Raw genomic sequence first — 16,532 nt, forward strand, 5'->3', positions numbered from 1 at the left:
GTGACTATTTAATTTTTATCCCTCTCATTTACACATTTTGTATAAATATCCCTTTAAAAGAAAAATAGAAAAGGTTAGGTAAAAAACCACATACCAGATCTCTGATATTTCTAATGCCTTATAATAAAAATTTTAAATATCAGGATTATATAGTGGCTGTTCTTAAAGTTGATAATAATGGTTTCTTACCATTTTTATTAGTATTTCTGTAGGGTTTCCTTTTTTTTTTTTTTTTTTTTTTTAAGCAATTCAGATTAGACTTTCCTTTTCAAAACTTTAACTTGCTCACATCATCCCTCTAAAGTACACCCCGTGTATTAAGCCTGCATGTCTACAGCAGGCACATTAGCTTCTGATTATCCTCTTTCCAGACCAAGCATCAGCACAGGCAGTGTCATGAAATAGACCCACAGATGGGCTCCACTGAAGCTTGTGCCACTCATCGGCAACTTCTGGGCCTCAGTTTCCTGATCTCTAACACTGATGTGAGCTCAATAATCTCTTGGGTCCGTAGCATAATTGTAGAAGTCTTCGAAGTAGGAAGTTGTGTTACTATATCTAAAATGAGAGATTGCATTGTAGATATTCCACGTTTCCATAATTTCTGTTGCATAAAGTGAGGTTCCTATTGAAATAGAGACTTCTTCTTAATGAAATTTTTAAAAAGTAAGAAATGCATGTATTACTTCTAAAGATGCAATTATTCATAGGAATATGCTCTCTTGGGAAAGATAAGACAATCTCTTACCTTCAGAAGTATCTCACATGCTTCCAAAGACACGTGTATATGCAAAATTATCTTCTCTTATTTTTTTCAATTGTATAAATAAATTGTTTATTTATTTTACTTTACTACTAAATTAAAGTAATTGTTTTGTCCATTGAGATTATTAGCTCTTTCCTTTTAATTTTACCTGGTAGGGAAGGGTTACTCTTTTACATGTTGAGCTTTACGAAATATTTTGTGTTTCCTGAACAGAGTCTTGCTAAGCTGCAGGAGCGGTTTCATTTGGATCAGAACATTGGCAGATCTGAGCCAGATTTGAGATCTAGTCCTGTGAACTCTCATTTATCTCTCTCCAGACAGACCCTTGATGCTGGGTCGCAAACAAGCATTTCTGGAGATGTAAGTTATCTATGTCGAAGAATTGGCCCAGTGCTGTCCTTGCTGGGCCGTAATTACAATATGCTGGTGAACTGGAACAGGATCTATATGCGATTTGGATTCTGGCTCTGTGCATTGTGTTTCATTCTCATAAGATTAGTTTTAAAAATCATAGCCTTATCTTTTCTGTCTAGGTGCCAGGCATATCAGGATTTGTCCATATGAACAGCTTCGTTCAAACTTTCTCATGCTGTATTTCTTCAGAGACACTATTGAGAGGCTAGAGACACATGAGAATTTAACTTTCTCCTGTTATGTTTAGAGTCTTAGAAATTTAGGTCCTTTCAGATAAACATTCAGGCTAATGAGAAACAAATACATGCCTTTTAAAACTAACAAGAAAACTTGTTTTTGTAAATCCAAAGTTGATTATATTAAAATGTTTATTTGTGATATCTAACATTTGAAAATAATGTGGCTCAGCTATTATTAATTATTTTACCTTCTCCCTTTTGGGATGCCATTAGCAGGTATTTACTTTTCAATAAGTTCTCTATTATTTTCGTATTCTCTTACTCTTCTTTGAAGTATGTGCTATGAATGTAAAATGGATAGAGATCAACAGTAGGGTTTACCTGTTTGAAAATTAATTTTTGAGGTTATTTAGTTTATATTTTGTGTAGTTGAAAGCTAAATGATGGAAATTTTGGCTCATAAAGGCAAAGAAATTAGTTCCAATTCATAAATCTTATTAACCTGTACACTCCTCATAAACTCTTAGATACCAGACACGTTTATCTGATATTTTTTGTTTTAAATTTAATGTGTGGAGAAAGTGATGTTAAAGTCTTTGAAAAACAGGCAGATTTAAATTGAAAGAAATGTTTTGCCCCTACTGAGACTATAAAGTAAGTGCCTTTTTAAATTGGTGTTTCCCAATTTCAGTACCATCTTCTCTAGTTTTTCAATTATTTGTACTTCCTAGAAACAAAAGCAGTTTACTTCATTCATTAGCAGAGTTAATTGACTTTTTTCCCCCCCTTTTGTTTTTCAATAGATCGGAGTGAGAAGTAGATCAAATTTAGCTGAAAAGGTCAGGCTAAGCCTACAGTATGAAGAAGCCAAAAGAAGGTAATGACAGGGAGCTGTTTTGTTACGGCTCATACATTATTTTCTTTTCCTGAATTAATCTTTACTCCGATGGTGACACCTGCTGGGCACTCCCCACACGTTCCTACCAAGGGTACCCTTGGCTTTTTAGCATGTAAGGGTTGCTTCCCCTCTCTGCTCTCTCCCTCTTCCTTTTCCTCTCTCCCCTCAAAGCTGAAGAACAGGGAGAATTAATGAGAAGTATGGGAATGAAATTGTCCCCTTCTCTTCTGGAAAAAAAGAAGCGTTAAGCTTGTACAATACTTATTCCCCATTAAAAGTTAGAAGATTGGTTTCTCAGATGGAAACAGGATACAACAATGGCTCGAGTACAGGACTTAATAGCTGTTGAGGAGTTCTAAGGTAAATAAGTGCGTTCCTTTGCTTTGAAGAGAAGTCCTGCTGCAAATGTCCGTGAAGGTGCCGAGGTGTCACTTCCAGCTGACTTACTTCAGGGAGAACAAGAGATTATTTCTCTCCTTTACCTTAGAAACTTTTATTAACCTCTATGCTATCCTTTTCTTTGTGAGTCTGCTGGGGTGAGGTGTAAGAGACTTCACTGTCCTTATCTAGTAGATAGACTCAAATACTCTTTATAACATAGAATACCTTACTGATTTTGAGGGAGAGGGTTAGAATGATACATTCGATTTCATTATTTGCCTTTTAAGAACTTAAAAATGCTGTTGTTTTATTATTTAGTAGACATGGGGAACACTGCATTGTCATCCTTCAGGAAACAGAAGGATTTATCACATTCCTCCCCATGAGCATGAAAAGCTCAGCTGAGAACCTACCGGAGTGTCATGGTTTCCTACCACAACAAAAACCATCAGATGCTGAAGTATATCTGCTATTATTGATGATGATGATGATAATTTAAGAGTAATTGGCCGTAGTTCTTAGAGGTTGTCTGGCTTTAACAAAGTAAAATAAATACAAATGTTTGCCTCTGTGTAGCCTGGGTCCTTAATATTACTTGGTTCCTCAATTTACTGAAAGAAACCCAAGCTCCCTTCCACAAATTATTAACCATGTGAGCTCCACCAGGTCACTCAGTCATCGTGAACGACAGTTTACTCAGCTAATTTCAATGCCTTTAAATTTTCCCTGGTAGATTTTTTTTTTTAAAGAGACTGAGTCTTGGCCGGGCACGGTGGCTCACGCCTGTAATCCTAGCACTCTGGGAGGCCGAGGCGGGAGGATCACTCGAGGTCAGGAGTTCGAGACCAGCCTGAGCAAGAGTGAGACCTCGCCTCTACTAAAAATAGAAAGAGATTAGCTGGACAACTAAAAATATATAGAAAAATTTAGCTGGGCATGGTGGCGCATGCCTGTAGTCCCAGCTACTTGGAAGGCTGAGGCAGAAGAGTTTGAGGTTGCTGTGAGCTGGGCTGACGCCACGGCACTCTAGCCAGGGTGAAAGAGCGAGACTCTGTCTCCAAAAAAAAAAAAGAGACTGAGTCTTGCTCTGTTGCCCAGGCTGAAGCTCAGTGGTCCAGTCACAGCTCACTACGGCCTCCAGTTCCCGACGTCAAGCAACAATCCTCCTGCCTCAGCTTTCTGAGTAGCTGAGACTACAGATACACACTCTGTGCCCAGCTAATTTTTTATTTCTGTAGAGATGAGATCTCGCTACGTTGCCCAGGTTGGTCTTGAAAACTCCTGGTTTCAAGTAATCCTTTCCAACCTTGGCCTCTCAAAGTGCGGGGATTACAAGAGTGAGCCACTGCATCTGGCCTTCCCCAGTAGATTTTAAATTTCTTGAGGTTAGAAGAAATTGTATTTATATTTTATTTTCCCCTTCTCAGTGCCCAGACTCATGCCTTCCCTTCAATAACTATGGAGGATCAATTTGTGGTTTCGTGGCTGGTGCTGTGCAGGGTAGATGCTACTGTGCTCCTCTTGCTGCGAGCATGCCAGTCCTTCAGCAGCCACAACTCCCAGGTTCTGCTATGGACAAAGCCCAGGATTTATGTATGGTTTTCTGGAGGAGAATGGCCATAGCTCACATCTCATCTTGGAGAACCAAGCCTTATGCCCTTGCTCTTTTATGGGCTTGACTCTACTTCTCTTGGATCAGCCTGAGCTTTTGCTTTACTTTGCCTTCTACCGGTTTATTCAGTGTGGGGTTCACACAGCATTTTTCTTCCTAGGTGCTCCTGAAGTCTTCTTCACGTTCTGTTTCCCAGATTTGGCATATGCCTTCTAAAATAAAAATTTAAGAGCTGCCTAATGCACACAAATAATAAATAGGTGCTATTCTTTCCTGCATTATGTTGTTGTTCCCAGTTCAGTTGGTTAATTTATTCACATCGGAACTTAAAACACTGGTTCTTTCCCATTTGGTTACATTGCTCTCATTTGGGGTTTTATTTTAAAGTTAGTAGTGATGCTGACGAGCAGGTAAATCTCAAGGGTTTATGCATATGTTGAAAATGCTTCTTCCTCCTCAAATCTGAATAAGTAAAGAGGTGGGTTGTGTTTCTCTGAAGTCTGTTTTCTCCTCCAGCCTTTGTTTTATGTGCTTAATGAAGCTAATAATATCATGCTTATTTAGCATTTTGATGATTAATTTTCTAGTACGTTGAGACAGTTGTTTATGGTTTTGTAGTTAAAGCTGAAGAATAGCTGATGTTACATCTATCATAAATGCAGACGGTGGGTGAAAATCACAATTACACTACATATGCAGTGCCAACATAAGATGGCAATTTTAACAAAAGAAACTTACGGCACAAGTGTGTGGATCTGCTTCCGTCTTTGTTCCTGATTGTGTTCTTTGTTCACCTTTTTTCTTCACTTATACAATTTCTTCCATTAAAAAGGAGAAAAAAAATTCTCCCTTTTCTATCTATTTTTCATATTCTGGTGTGCACTATAATAATATCCAAAATAATCATCCAGCTTTTTTTTATAGGAACATAGATTCCTTGCGCCAGTATCAGTTGTGTTCATAGTTCACCCTGATCTTGTGCTTATGACCGAAAGAGCCATGTGCTGTTCACCTTGTGAACAATGCTGATTGTCTTCACAGTGCCACGGAGCAAGTTTCTTGATTCCTGTGGTCAGGACAACCATGTTGGATTGAGAGTGACGTTAACTTCACCATTTATTACGGAGCTCTTGACAGAGTGAAATCTGGCATCAGGCAAAATTAGGAACCCAGAGAAGGCTGCCTTCGGTGCTTCCTCCTCCCTTTCCCGTGCCAGCCCCCTTACCTAAGCGCCTGCTGTCTGTCCAGCTGCCCACGCTGGTGAAGGCCCACTGTGTGCTGCTCACTCCCACACAGCCAAGCGGCTGTGGGCAGAGGCACAGCGGTCAGACGCATGGGTGTGCGAAGTGCCCACGCAGCATGTGCTCGGGCGCTGCTGCATGCACCAGTCTGGCTCGAGCTCGCAGCTGAAGGAGAACGGGAGCCAGAGGCCAAGCCCTGCCCCTTCTCCTTGGCCACTCGGAGCCTTGATGGATCTGTGCTTTGATACCAGCTGACCACGCCCTGCTCTCTGCTCCCTTCCCCTTCCCTGACTTGCTAATAGTCTAGTAGTCTCTGCACAGCTTGCCCTGGGCTACCGTTTTACTAGGGGACAGCATCTTTACCCAGAGGAACAAAATCTACAGCAGTGGCATTTCAGGCATCAGTCACCTCAGTTTTTTTAAAGGGAAACCTCCCAGGCACCCACACAGGCAGTCTCTCAGGGCTGGCTACTCAGGGCTGGCCTTTCACGGCCCCCAGAGCCTCTGCCTTTGAAGCCTCTGTGCACTTGGCCTTTGCCCATTCGTCAGCTGCTGTGCTCAGTTATCTTAAAGGTGAGGAAATGGAGCAGATGACACCTGAGCGTGGTGTCAGGGTCAGGAGTGCAGGGCTGCTGCCCCCGCGCCCCCTGGCCTCTCACCGGGACCACATGCCTCTCTGGTAAGGTCCAGCCAGGAAAGTCCGGACAGGGTTTCAACCCCAGACTTAGCCTGGTTTGTGTTTACCTTTCAGGGCAGTTTTAAATACGTGCATGTCTCTTTTCTCTCTTTATTTTAGCATGGCCAACTTAAAAATCGAACTGTCAAAATTAGACAGCGAAGCCTGGCCTGGGGCGCTGGATATTGAGAAGGAGAAACTGATGCTGATTAACGAAAAAGAAGAACTTTTGAAAGAGCTTCAGTTCGTCACTCCGCAGAAACGCACTCAAGATGAACTGGAGCGCCTGGAAGCGGAAAGGCAGCGGCTGGAGGAAGAGCTGCTGTCCGTGAGGGGAGCTCCCAGCAGAGCTCTGGCCGAGAGGTGTGTTCTCCTGGGGACAGGGCGGCCCTGGGAGGGTGTGTTAGCTGGATGCCATTGTCCCTGGATTTGGAAATCTTAATCACATCTTAGTAGACTGAGACACAGCACATGAGGACTTTCTGTAGAGCAGTACAGCACACCCTCCTAATGCCCCACAGCACCAGTTCTTCAGTGGTTGTTAGGAACTGACAGTGCCCGCGACAGATGTCGAATAACTAAGGAATGCTGACATGAAACCAGGAATGCAGTACATCATTGACTGAGTCCGATAACAATGGCTGGAAACTATTGCACTCTGATGAGAAAGATTATCTAGACTGTTACAGTGACTGAAGCTTCCTCTTCTGGGTTTTATTACGCACAAGAATGCAAAAGTTTATTGCCTTTCATTTCACAAGGAAAAGACAGCTTGCTCCCTTTGATATCCTAACAGGTCACAAAACGTTCACTTGGATTTTGTTTGTCAGTTGAAACTCTTCTCTGAAGCAGGTGAAACTGTAAAGGAAAAGACTGTAGGCAATTTTCTCATCTTTCTATGGGAAGGTGTGAATTGATTATGTAATCTAAAAAATTCAGTTCTATAAACAGATCAGCTGGAATATTAAATGAAGGAGCCTCTGTGTCAGTTTGACATAAACATATCTGCATAGGAGCCTTGTGTACAGCCCTTGCTGGCTGATAGGGTCAGACACTGGCGTCAGCGCAGACCCGTGGCCCTTTAGAGCCACCGCATGTGCATCCTTTAGGCCCACAAGTAAGGAGCAGTGCTTGTCCCAAATCCACACTGGTACAATTTCAAGTGACCCGGAAGTAAGTTTAAAATACCCACCTATAATCCCATTGCTTTTTTTTTTTTTTTTTTAATTCTTGGCTTCTTGCCTTCTAATTCCTTGTCCTGAATAAATATTTGAGGTTGTATGTCTACATAATAACAAAACATTTAATAACCAAGGGGAGAGAGGAAGGGAGGGAGGGAAAAAAATCTCTGACGTTCCCAGTTAGGTGTAGCATGTGGAGTCACCCACCCTGAGTTTAACCGTTTTGGGAAAGCTGACTTTTGTGAGTTTATTAAAATGTTGATCAGGGTAATACAGTGTTGTAGCTTTAGGGAGCATGAAAAACGATCAAAAGGAAAAGCCTCTATGGACTGCATTCTTTTAACATCTTAAATAATTCTTGTCTGAGCCCCCATTTCTCCCTCTTTGCTTCCCTCTTGCTCTGACTTCTCCATCCAGGTGCTGACTAACGGGTCAGCCTAAGGCAGTGTGAGCTTGGCTGGCCGAGTAAGGCCCTGCCTGACAGAAACCAAAAGGAACAAAAAGTGAGGGTGAGAAGGCAGGGCAGAATTAAATTGTTTTTCCTGAATTACCCTGATGTTATGTCTGTATTTGTATCCTTAAGTTTCTGGCACAAAAGTATAATAGTCATCAGTAAATATAATGAAATGAGGGGCTTTTCTGTGGCCCATGTATAAAACACCAATGATATTTTGTGGACTATGTAGCACTTAATGAATGTTACATAATTACACATGTCTAACGTGCCCAGTCCATCTCGGCTGTTCTGCTTTGTAGCAGGTGAATCTAGGAAGGACCTATAAACGGCCTTTAGATTTGTTCTGTGAGAGATAATGTGGTTAGTTTGTTTTAGTCAGCTTTTACAGGTGTGGTGTCTTGCTTGTCTTTTTTATTAGGGGTAGAGCTTCCACAAATTGGCTGATGCAGTAACATTAAAGATACAGTAGTTTATTCCCAGGCCGGGGTGGTGGCCCATGCCTGTAATCCCGACACTTTGGGAAGCTGAGGCAGGAGGACTGCTTGAGGCTAGGAATTCAAGAAGACCCTAGGCAACATAGCGAGACCCCATCTCTAAAAAAAATTTTTTTTAAGTAGCCGGGCAGTGCAGTGTGTGCCTGTAGTCCCAGCTACTAAGGAGGGTGAGGCAAGAGGATTGCTTGAGCCCGGCAGTTTGAGGTTGCAGTGAGCTATGATTGCACCTTTGCACTCCAGCCTGGGTGACAGAACAAGACCCTGTCTCTGAAAACACACACACACACACACACACACACACACACACACTGGTTAGTTCCTAAGTACCTAAGCTTTGACTTTTATGCTTTTATTTGCATGCACATAGTAACTGTCAGAATTCCAGCAGAAACAGTAGACTTGAACTCATCAGGAAAAGGAGCTATAAAGTCTTGAATACTTATATAAAATAATTATATATTTAGTGAGATCCAGCCGTAACGTTTGGTCAGATGGGGAATAAGCAGTGTGGGTGTCCCCTCTAGCTTATGATACCTATGTGGCCCATGATTGGATGTTAGCAGGACGGGAAATGTATATATTTTATATTTGTAATATGTTGACTTTCTGAGTTATTTGGAAGAGTCAAGTCATTTAGTATTCCAAATCAGTAATTACTAATTTCTTTTCCGATGTGTGTGGCCAAGGGAAATCCCCACACTTACGTTGTAGTGAAAGGTTGAGGGACTCACACTTTCTTGCCTGATCAACTTCAAGTTTTCTCACTCTTATCCTGGGATGCTCAGAACGACCCAGCGTTTCACGTGTGCAGAAGAGCAGGACCTGCTGAGCCTTTCATTTCCCGAGTAGGCACACGTAGTCGGGCCTCGGGTTTTGTTGTCAATGGTCTTACTTCATATTTCCCCATACTCTGTCATTTTTTCTTATGCTTCACCCATTATCGTTTCTTCCTACTGCACACGTGTGTTTCTGCTCTACTTGCTGCTGCTGTTGCGCTGAAGCTGGGGCCTCAGAAGGCAGGAGAGTGCCCTTGCGAGCCAGGGTCTCTGCAGCATCAAAGCGGGGGTGGCAGGAGCTGCTTCTGGGAAATAGGAGTCACTGTGTGAAACTCAGTTTCATCAGAGAACAGATTGTGCTCCACCAACACCAAATCCCTCAACTTCTTGTCGGTACTTAGCAAAGAAGGCTGCTTGCTGCATGCCCCAACATTTTCCCTGTTTTTCATTTATATTGTGGGTTCCTCATTATTTCATGGATGACCCCAGGCAGGATTCTGAGTCTGAATTTTGGTCTCTGAAGGAGCTAAACACACATGAATTTTCAGCCACTGTGTGTGATCCTACAGTCCCCCAGCTCTGTTCCTGCCCCGCTTGCAGCGTGGCCCACTTGGCCTGGTAGCAGCGACTGTGCTCGCCACCTGGTGGTGGGAGACACTGGGGCAGGGAGAGGTGCCCATCAGGCCAAGAGAGAAATTGCTCTCGGGTGAAAAAAGCCATGCAGTGGAGGTCTTTCCGTACATCTGTCATATTCCTTCTGTACAGTCACTGCAATTTCTTAAACTTTGTGCTTCTCTATATAGCTCATAAGATCTTGGCATTGCCCCTTATTTTCTCACAAATTTTAGTGGCTTTGCCTTGTAACTGCCAAGGTGTCTTAATTGTTTCTTAATTATTTGAATGTTTTTTCCACTGCTTTTGAAAATTTTTTTAAAGCAAGTGGGAGTGGGAATGGCATTTCATTTTTAATGGGAAAGGGACTTCTTGCTTCTATAGATGGTCTGAAATTTTTCCCTAGGTGCAAAGTTCTGAGTTCAGGAGAAACCAGACTTCTCTCCCTCAGGGCACCAGGGGCAGAGGTGGGGGAGTGTGAGGCCGCACTTTGCAAAGGGGCAGCTGAAAGGGCTCGTGGAGCAGCTGGATAAGGGAGGAATCTTTCAGGGGCCAGGTTGAAAAGACCCTTTCTCATCCAGAAGACCAGAAGGCAGGGATTGGAGAAGAGATCGGAGAGGCGGACATCGGTCCTCTTGAAAGGGCTGATGTCAGCAGTTTCTTCTAAGCCCTGGTGCAGAGGAAGTTGGGGAGGTGGTTTCCCATGAAAGACACCTGGAATCTGAGGAAGACTTCAGGCTCCTGCTAGGAGAGGCTTTGATGATCACATCAGAGACAGACTGCAGTCCCGCTGGAAGGATTCCTGTGCCTCTCCCCAGTGCCTTCATCATGCTTCTCCCGTGAAGGTTTCATCCAGACGCCAGCATGAAGGGAGGCACTGGGGAGGGCGCGGTGCTCTTCAGGCAGCCTGGGTAGAGGAGGGAGAAGGAGCTGATGTCTGCCTTCTGGGACCCCAGGCTCTAATTGGGGAACATGTGAACAAGAACATAAAAGCTAAGCATCAGCAGTTCAAAGTAACCATGAAAGGGCGGGAATAGCAGCCCGAGCCCAGCCTGGAGGAGGCAGAGGACAGGCTCCCTCAAGACTGGAAAAGGAGCCCTGCAAGTTCCAGTGTGGTCCAGGGCCAGAGTCTAATGTCATCCTGGTGCCTCCCTAAAACACTAGAGAGAGGCTTCATTTTAATAAAAGCAATATTTAGTTTTAAAACTTACTTCAAAAGTGTTTCTCTTGTTTTGGAAGACATGGATTTTAGCAGAGTTTTGAGCTTTCTTCAGACCTTTGTGTGCCTTCTAATTCAGTTAATCTACTTTGTATTACTCTTTTTCCTTGATGAGTTTTTATTTATATTTGAGAGATTAAAAAAAAATGACTGTGTTCCTTTTTAAAATACACCTTTGAAAGCTGTGAATTAAGAATTTATCATGCTTTGAAGTATTAAAGAAATGACAGGAATTACCTTTTTATTTTAACATATAAGGGAATGGTGGTGTTGACACATCAAAGGGATAGATACCTACAAATAAGATATGGGCATGTTTTCTTACTGCCTAAAACATACATAACATTTCAAAGAGATTGGAAATTAGGAAAGTTTTATTTTTCTCCAAAGAAAAGTAGCTAATTTTTATATCACCACCTTGCAGGGCATGCGGAGACTTTGAACAAGTCAGATTTGTTCTGCCCGTCTGTAGGGCTCTTTTACATACATCACTTCATTTGATCCCTTTGACAGCCTTATCAGATAGACACAGGAGGTCTGTAATCACCATTTTACAGATGAGAAAGGTGAGACCCTTGATTCTCAGTGACTTGCCTAAGGATACGCAGGTAGAAAGCAACAAACCTGAGACTAGAAACTGAGGTGTACTTTTTTCCTATCCTGCTCACCTGACTACTCTCAGATGGCTTATTTCCATGATGTCTAAAGACCTTCAGGTGACATAGACTATACTTGTGCAAGCTCTTAGTTGCATAAACCCCTGGGTGCTTGATATTCTAAAATGACTTTCTATTCAAATATAAAATTCCGTAATACGGTACTCTGATTTTTAAAAAACTTGTGCAGTTGAATGTGGATGAAACCTTACGGCAATCTGGTGCAGGTGGTGAGATGTGCTGTAGCTAGGAAAGGAGTCACTTTTAGGTCATCTTCTTCCTTAAACAGTTGAGCCCAAATTAGCCCCCAGTAGCAATATGGACTAATTTATTTCTTAATTGCTAAAATTCTCGAAAAGTGAGGATTGGAATTTTCGTCACTAAATATTATCTTGGAATGATCCTTACTAAATTCAGTATTTAGGATGACCTTTTATAATTCTTTATAATTACTGTCGAATGTTTCAGTAACCTGAAACCAAGTCACAGACCTGTGTAAGGATTCTGTAGTCTTTGTTTAGTTTTCTGTTGTCATTGTTTTCCTCCTCACTATTCTTCCCTAACTCATAGGACCATATTATTTACCATTTACGAAAATTTTAGGCTACCAACATTTTTAAATTCTCTGTAACACTGGCCAGGTGGCGTACCTGTCTCTGGTCCTGTAGCTTGGCTGTGCGCAGCTCTGCCTCTGTCCTTGCCGGGCACCCTGCGTGCTCGCTGCTGAGTTCATTCGGCACCCCTCCCACCCCCCAACTCTGTGATATGTAATGTTTGTATAATAAAAATCTTTTAGTTTTCATATTTTATCCTAATCATTTGAGAATAAATAATTTCTATATTTCTTCCTAGATTGAGATTGGAAGAGAGAAGAAAAGAGTTGCTACAGAAACTTGAAGAAACTACTAAATTAACTACTTATTTGCATTCACAACTTAAAAGGTAAGCCTATTAGGTTCTTCAGGGGGAAATTTTCCTCTGTGTTCAGGTGTGTTCTAGTTCATCTTTGATTACTATTTGTTTTATTTTCAATTATTTAAAAGTACATATAAAAGAATAGTACAATTAATATGTGACCAAATTTAAAGTCAGAATAGATTCATTTTTTTCATGACCCCACCCCCAAGGTTATACTTGGAATACTTTTGAAATATGTTGTAGGAAGAAGATATGTTTTAGCTGTCAATACCAACTTAGGAAAATAACACATTTTCCCTATTACCCCATCTTTTAAAAATAAGACAGGGTGGGATAGACTTGCCTTAAAATAGCCATAGATTTCCTTGTATTAGTTAGAAAAATATTCACTCCGTAAATTCATACACAGAGAAGAAGAAAGGTAAGTGAACACAGGGGTCTTTTGTGTAATCTCTTTGTTTTTATAAGCTTTTTTCTCTAAGACTAAAAAACTTTTTTAAAAACAAAGTAACTACATTAATATTTTGTGCTGTTCATCCCTTTTGTTTCCCCCCTTTCAATATTTTTAAATTGCAAACTTGCTTCTGGATATATATGCAGATAAATTTACCAATAAGTATTTGATCCTTTTCTTTAACTTTTGCAAAAGGAGGATAATTTTTAATAAGAATAGAACTGCTTAAAGAGAGTAAGGTCAAAATGGCAGTGGAAAAATATAGTATACAGCCATGAGCTGTTTAGTGTTTCAGTCAAGGACAGACCACGTATATGATGGTGGTCCCATAACATTATAATACCATAGTTTTACTGCACCTTTCTATGTTTAGATACGTTTAGAGACACAAACACTCACCATTGTGTTACAGCTGCCTACAGTATTCAGTACAGTGACATGCAGTACAGGTTTGTAGCCTAGGAGCAATAGGCTGTGCCATATAGCCTAGGTGTGCAGTAGCTATCCCATCTAAGTTTGTGTAAGTATATTCTGTGATGTTCACACAACAATGAAATTGCCTAACAGTGTGTTTCTCAAACCATATCCCCGTGGTTATGTGACACTTGACTGTAATAGTAAGCTCCTCTGCCCCTGGTCATTGATTCTGTTCTTTGGCAGCTTCCTTCCTTATGGGGGTCTGAAGGAGCCAGTAGGGTTGTGATTGGGTTTTCCATACAGTAACAGATTTTACAGTGCGTGCTTTTTTCTCTCAGCCTCTCTGCCAGCACCCTGTCCATGTCGTCTGGGAGCAGCCTGGGTTCCCTGGCATCCAGCCGGGGCTCTCTGAACACCTCAAGCAGAGGGTCGCTCAACTCCCTGAGTTCCAGTGAGCTCTACTACAGCAGTCAGGGTGATCAGATAGACGTGGATTATCAGTATAAACTGGACTTCCTTCTGCAAGAGAAAGGTGGTTACATTCCTTCCGGACCCATCACCACCATCCATGAAAATGAGGTGGTCAAGTCCCCCGGCCAGCCTGGCCAGAGTGGACTCTGTGGGGTGGCAGCTGCTGCAACAGGACACACTCCCCTGCTGACTGAGGCCCCCAAGTCTGTGACCTCCTTGTCCTCGAGGTCCTCCCTTTCCTCCTTGTCCCCTCCGGGCTCTCCATTGGTTTTGGAAAGCACGTTTCCTATGTCTTCTCATGACGCCTCTCTCCATCAGTTCACTGCTGACTTTGAAGACTGTGAATTGAGTAGCCATTTTGCAGACATTGGCCTTGGTGAAAATCAGATCTTGCTGGATTCTGATTCAGGAGGAGCATCCCAGTCTCTCTTAGAGGACAAAGACCTCAGTGAGTGTGCTAGGGAGCCACTCTATGAAGGAACTGCAGGTAAATGCACACCTTTGCTTTCACATGCTCCCTCCTAATTGTTTAAGGTGAATGACTGGAGGGTTACTTTTTCCATATAGACAAATCGTATCATCCCCCTTCTCTTTCTCCTAAGTAATTGTTTTGGCTTCATTTAAGGAAATTTATCTATATACCTAGACATTTTTCTTTATCAAGTGAAAATCACCTTCCTTATTTAATAGATTTAATCATTTCATAACTGTTCTGTTGTCCAGAGACCCTCTGTGCGGTGTAGTTGACTGGGAACATACTTCGTTGAACACACTTCATACTTCCAAATAGATTCTGGTTCTGAAATAGCAAGGCAAAGTAGAGGGCTTTCTTTTAAAAGTTGGCCTAACACAGATTAAAACCAAGGCAATTAGCATACTAGCTAATTAGTACCAAGGTTCAATGTTTAGATTGCTCAGGGAATTCTATATAAATACAATTTTTGTTTCAAGCCAGGCTCTCCCTTTCTGCCTAAAGTTAATTTGGAGAAAGCAGGTTACAGTATGTGGTGTCACCCTGCCATCTTCTGGCCAGGTTAACAATTGCAGCCCAAGGAAGAGATGGCAACAGATGAAGTTCTTATGCCTACATCTGTACCCAGAGACAGAAACAAGGGGAATTTCATTTTTTTGTTTTCCTTTGCAAGACAGAAACTTAACATATCAGATATGGTTGTAAAGAACATAAGATGGTACCCTTGTTGGCAATGATCACTGTTGTGGCCCGAGGAGGATGATCTATTCCAGAGCTAGCTTGACACTAAATGCGGAATAACAGCTCCGATGCTCGTCCGTGGAAGTCCTGTTCTAACCCACACATGTTAACATGTGTCCTTCCACACGGAAGAGGACAGGCCTTTATAGAGCTGTTTTCTTGCTGTTTTGAGAAATATTTTTATTTTTACGTGTGGTCTGAGGAATTCTAAGTATTAATTCATTGGCCAATTCAGATGTTTAAAGGCAGAGGAATCTAACTTGTTTCTGTGGTTTCAAATACAGAAGACTGAAGTCCTGTGTCCTGCCTGGGGCCTGCGGCAGAGGTAGGGCGTGTGAGACATTCGTGTGGCTCGTGTGCCCTCTCCTGGGGAGTTGTCAAAGCTACAAGTAACAGTCACTGAATTACCCACAAGGAAAGCAAGCACGAGAGTGGTGTGTAGATACAACAACGCGAAAGCCACGTTGGGGCCTCACCTCCGATTCTGGGAAGGAGTACACTTATGGGGGGAGTGGAGGTGCCGCCCCTGGAGCCGGCCAAGCCTGTGCTCACGTTGTGTCACCACGTGGACGAGCACATTACCCGGTCTCTCGGGCCTGTTGTTCCTCGTCTGCACAATGGGGATGACGTGGTGATCCCGGTAGCGTACTGGGAGCGTTAGTGTCCCAACACGTGTGAAACATCTCCCCGTGGTTGGCACTCGGCATGCGGTTCATAGTACTAAATAATTATTGTCACCGTGTGCAATGATAAGTAATACAAACTCTGCTAAACACAGTTCCCACCACACACCGCTGGAAGTTGTGAAGGAAGAAGGAAGGAGAGAAAGAAGAGAGTGTTTTTCTTTGTGCCATTCTTGTGTACTTTGGACTTGAAAGATCTCACATTTTCTCAAGCATTTCAAGCTGTTTTTGCTCTTCATGTATTTGGAGTGTTCTCTAGTGACCCCGTCTCAACATTCACTCAATTTGGGGTCCAGTAAGGGAGGCTGATTGCTGGAGAAAGAGGGGGAATCAGCAAAGACATCCCCCAAGGTCTGTCACGCACCCAGCGATCCTGACACCCTGCAATTCCTGTCCTGCAGGCTGTCCTGTCCTGTCTTCGGTTGGTGGCTGCCTTGCTCCTGGCACTTGGGCCTGCCGCTGTGTCTGTCTGAGAAGTTCCTGGCTGGAGACAGGTGTCTCTGAAACTTCTGTGAAACAGTTTTTAACTTTTTAAATGCATATCGTATTAGAAAACTGCTATTAAAAAGTCACCCTAAGGGAAAATACATTCAAGCAGTTTGCTTGCAGATAATATTCAGTTGCATGTCTGAAAACAACTGAAAGCACATATTTAACTGTAAGGACTAATTCTCTCAGGTCAGCAACACTTGTTCTATTCAGGGGACATCTGCCCTTCGTGTGCCCTGTTCATCTCCCTCAGTGCTCTGGAAGTCTTAGGCAGGTGGAGCTGAGTCCGTTTCATGTAAACTTTGCTCTCCAGCACCAGGCCCTG

The 16,532-nt window shown here is 42.5% G+C and overlaps 1 protein-coding gene across 1 annotated transcript in view; it reads left to right on the plus strand.

Annotated features, from left to right (window-relative positions):
- Nucleotides 1-16,532, plus strand: part of WWC2 (WW and C2 domain containing 2) — a 171,498-nt gene that overhangs the window by 113,812 nt on the left and 41,154 nt on the right. Inside the window, exons 7-11 of the mRNA XM_069492910.1 lie at nucleotides 980-1,126; nucleotides 2,163-2,236; nucleotides 6,288-6,530; nucleotides 12,415-12,504; nucleotides 13,690-14,309. Of these exons, the coding sequence (XP_069349011.1) occupies nucleotides 980-1,126; nucleotides 2,163-2,236; nucleotides 6,288-6,530; nucleotides 12,415-12,504; nucleotides 13,690-14,309 (1,174 nt within the window). The remainder of the gene's footprint in view (nucleotides 1-979; nucleotides 1,127-2,162; nucleotides 2,237-6,287; nucleotides 6,531-12,414; nucleotides 12,505-13,689; nucleotides 14,310-16,532) is intronic.

This window comes from Eulemur rufifrons, chromosome 18, assembly GCF_041146395.1.
Source record: "Eulemur rufifrons isolate Redbay chromosome 18, OSU_ERuf_1, whole genome shotgun sequence".
Taxonomy (NCBI): domain Eukaryota; kingdom Metazoa; phylum Chordata; class Mammalia; order Primates; family Lemuridae; genus Eulemur; species Eulemur rufifrons.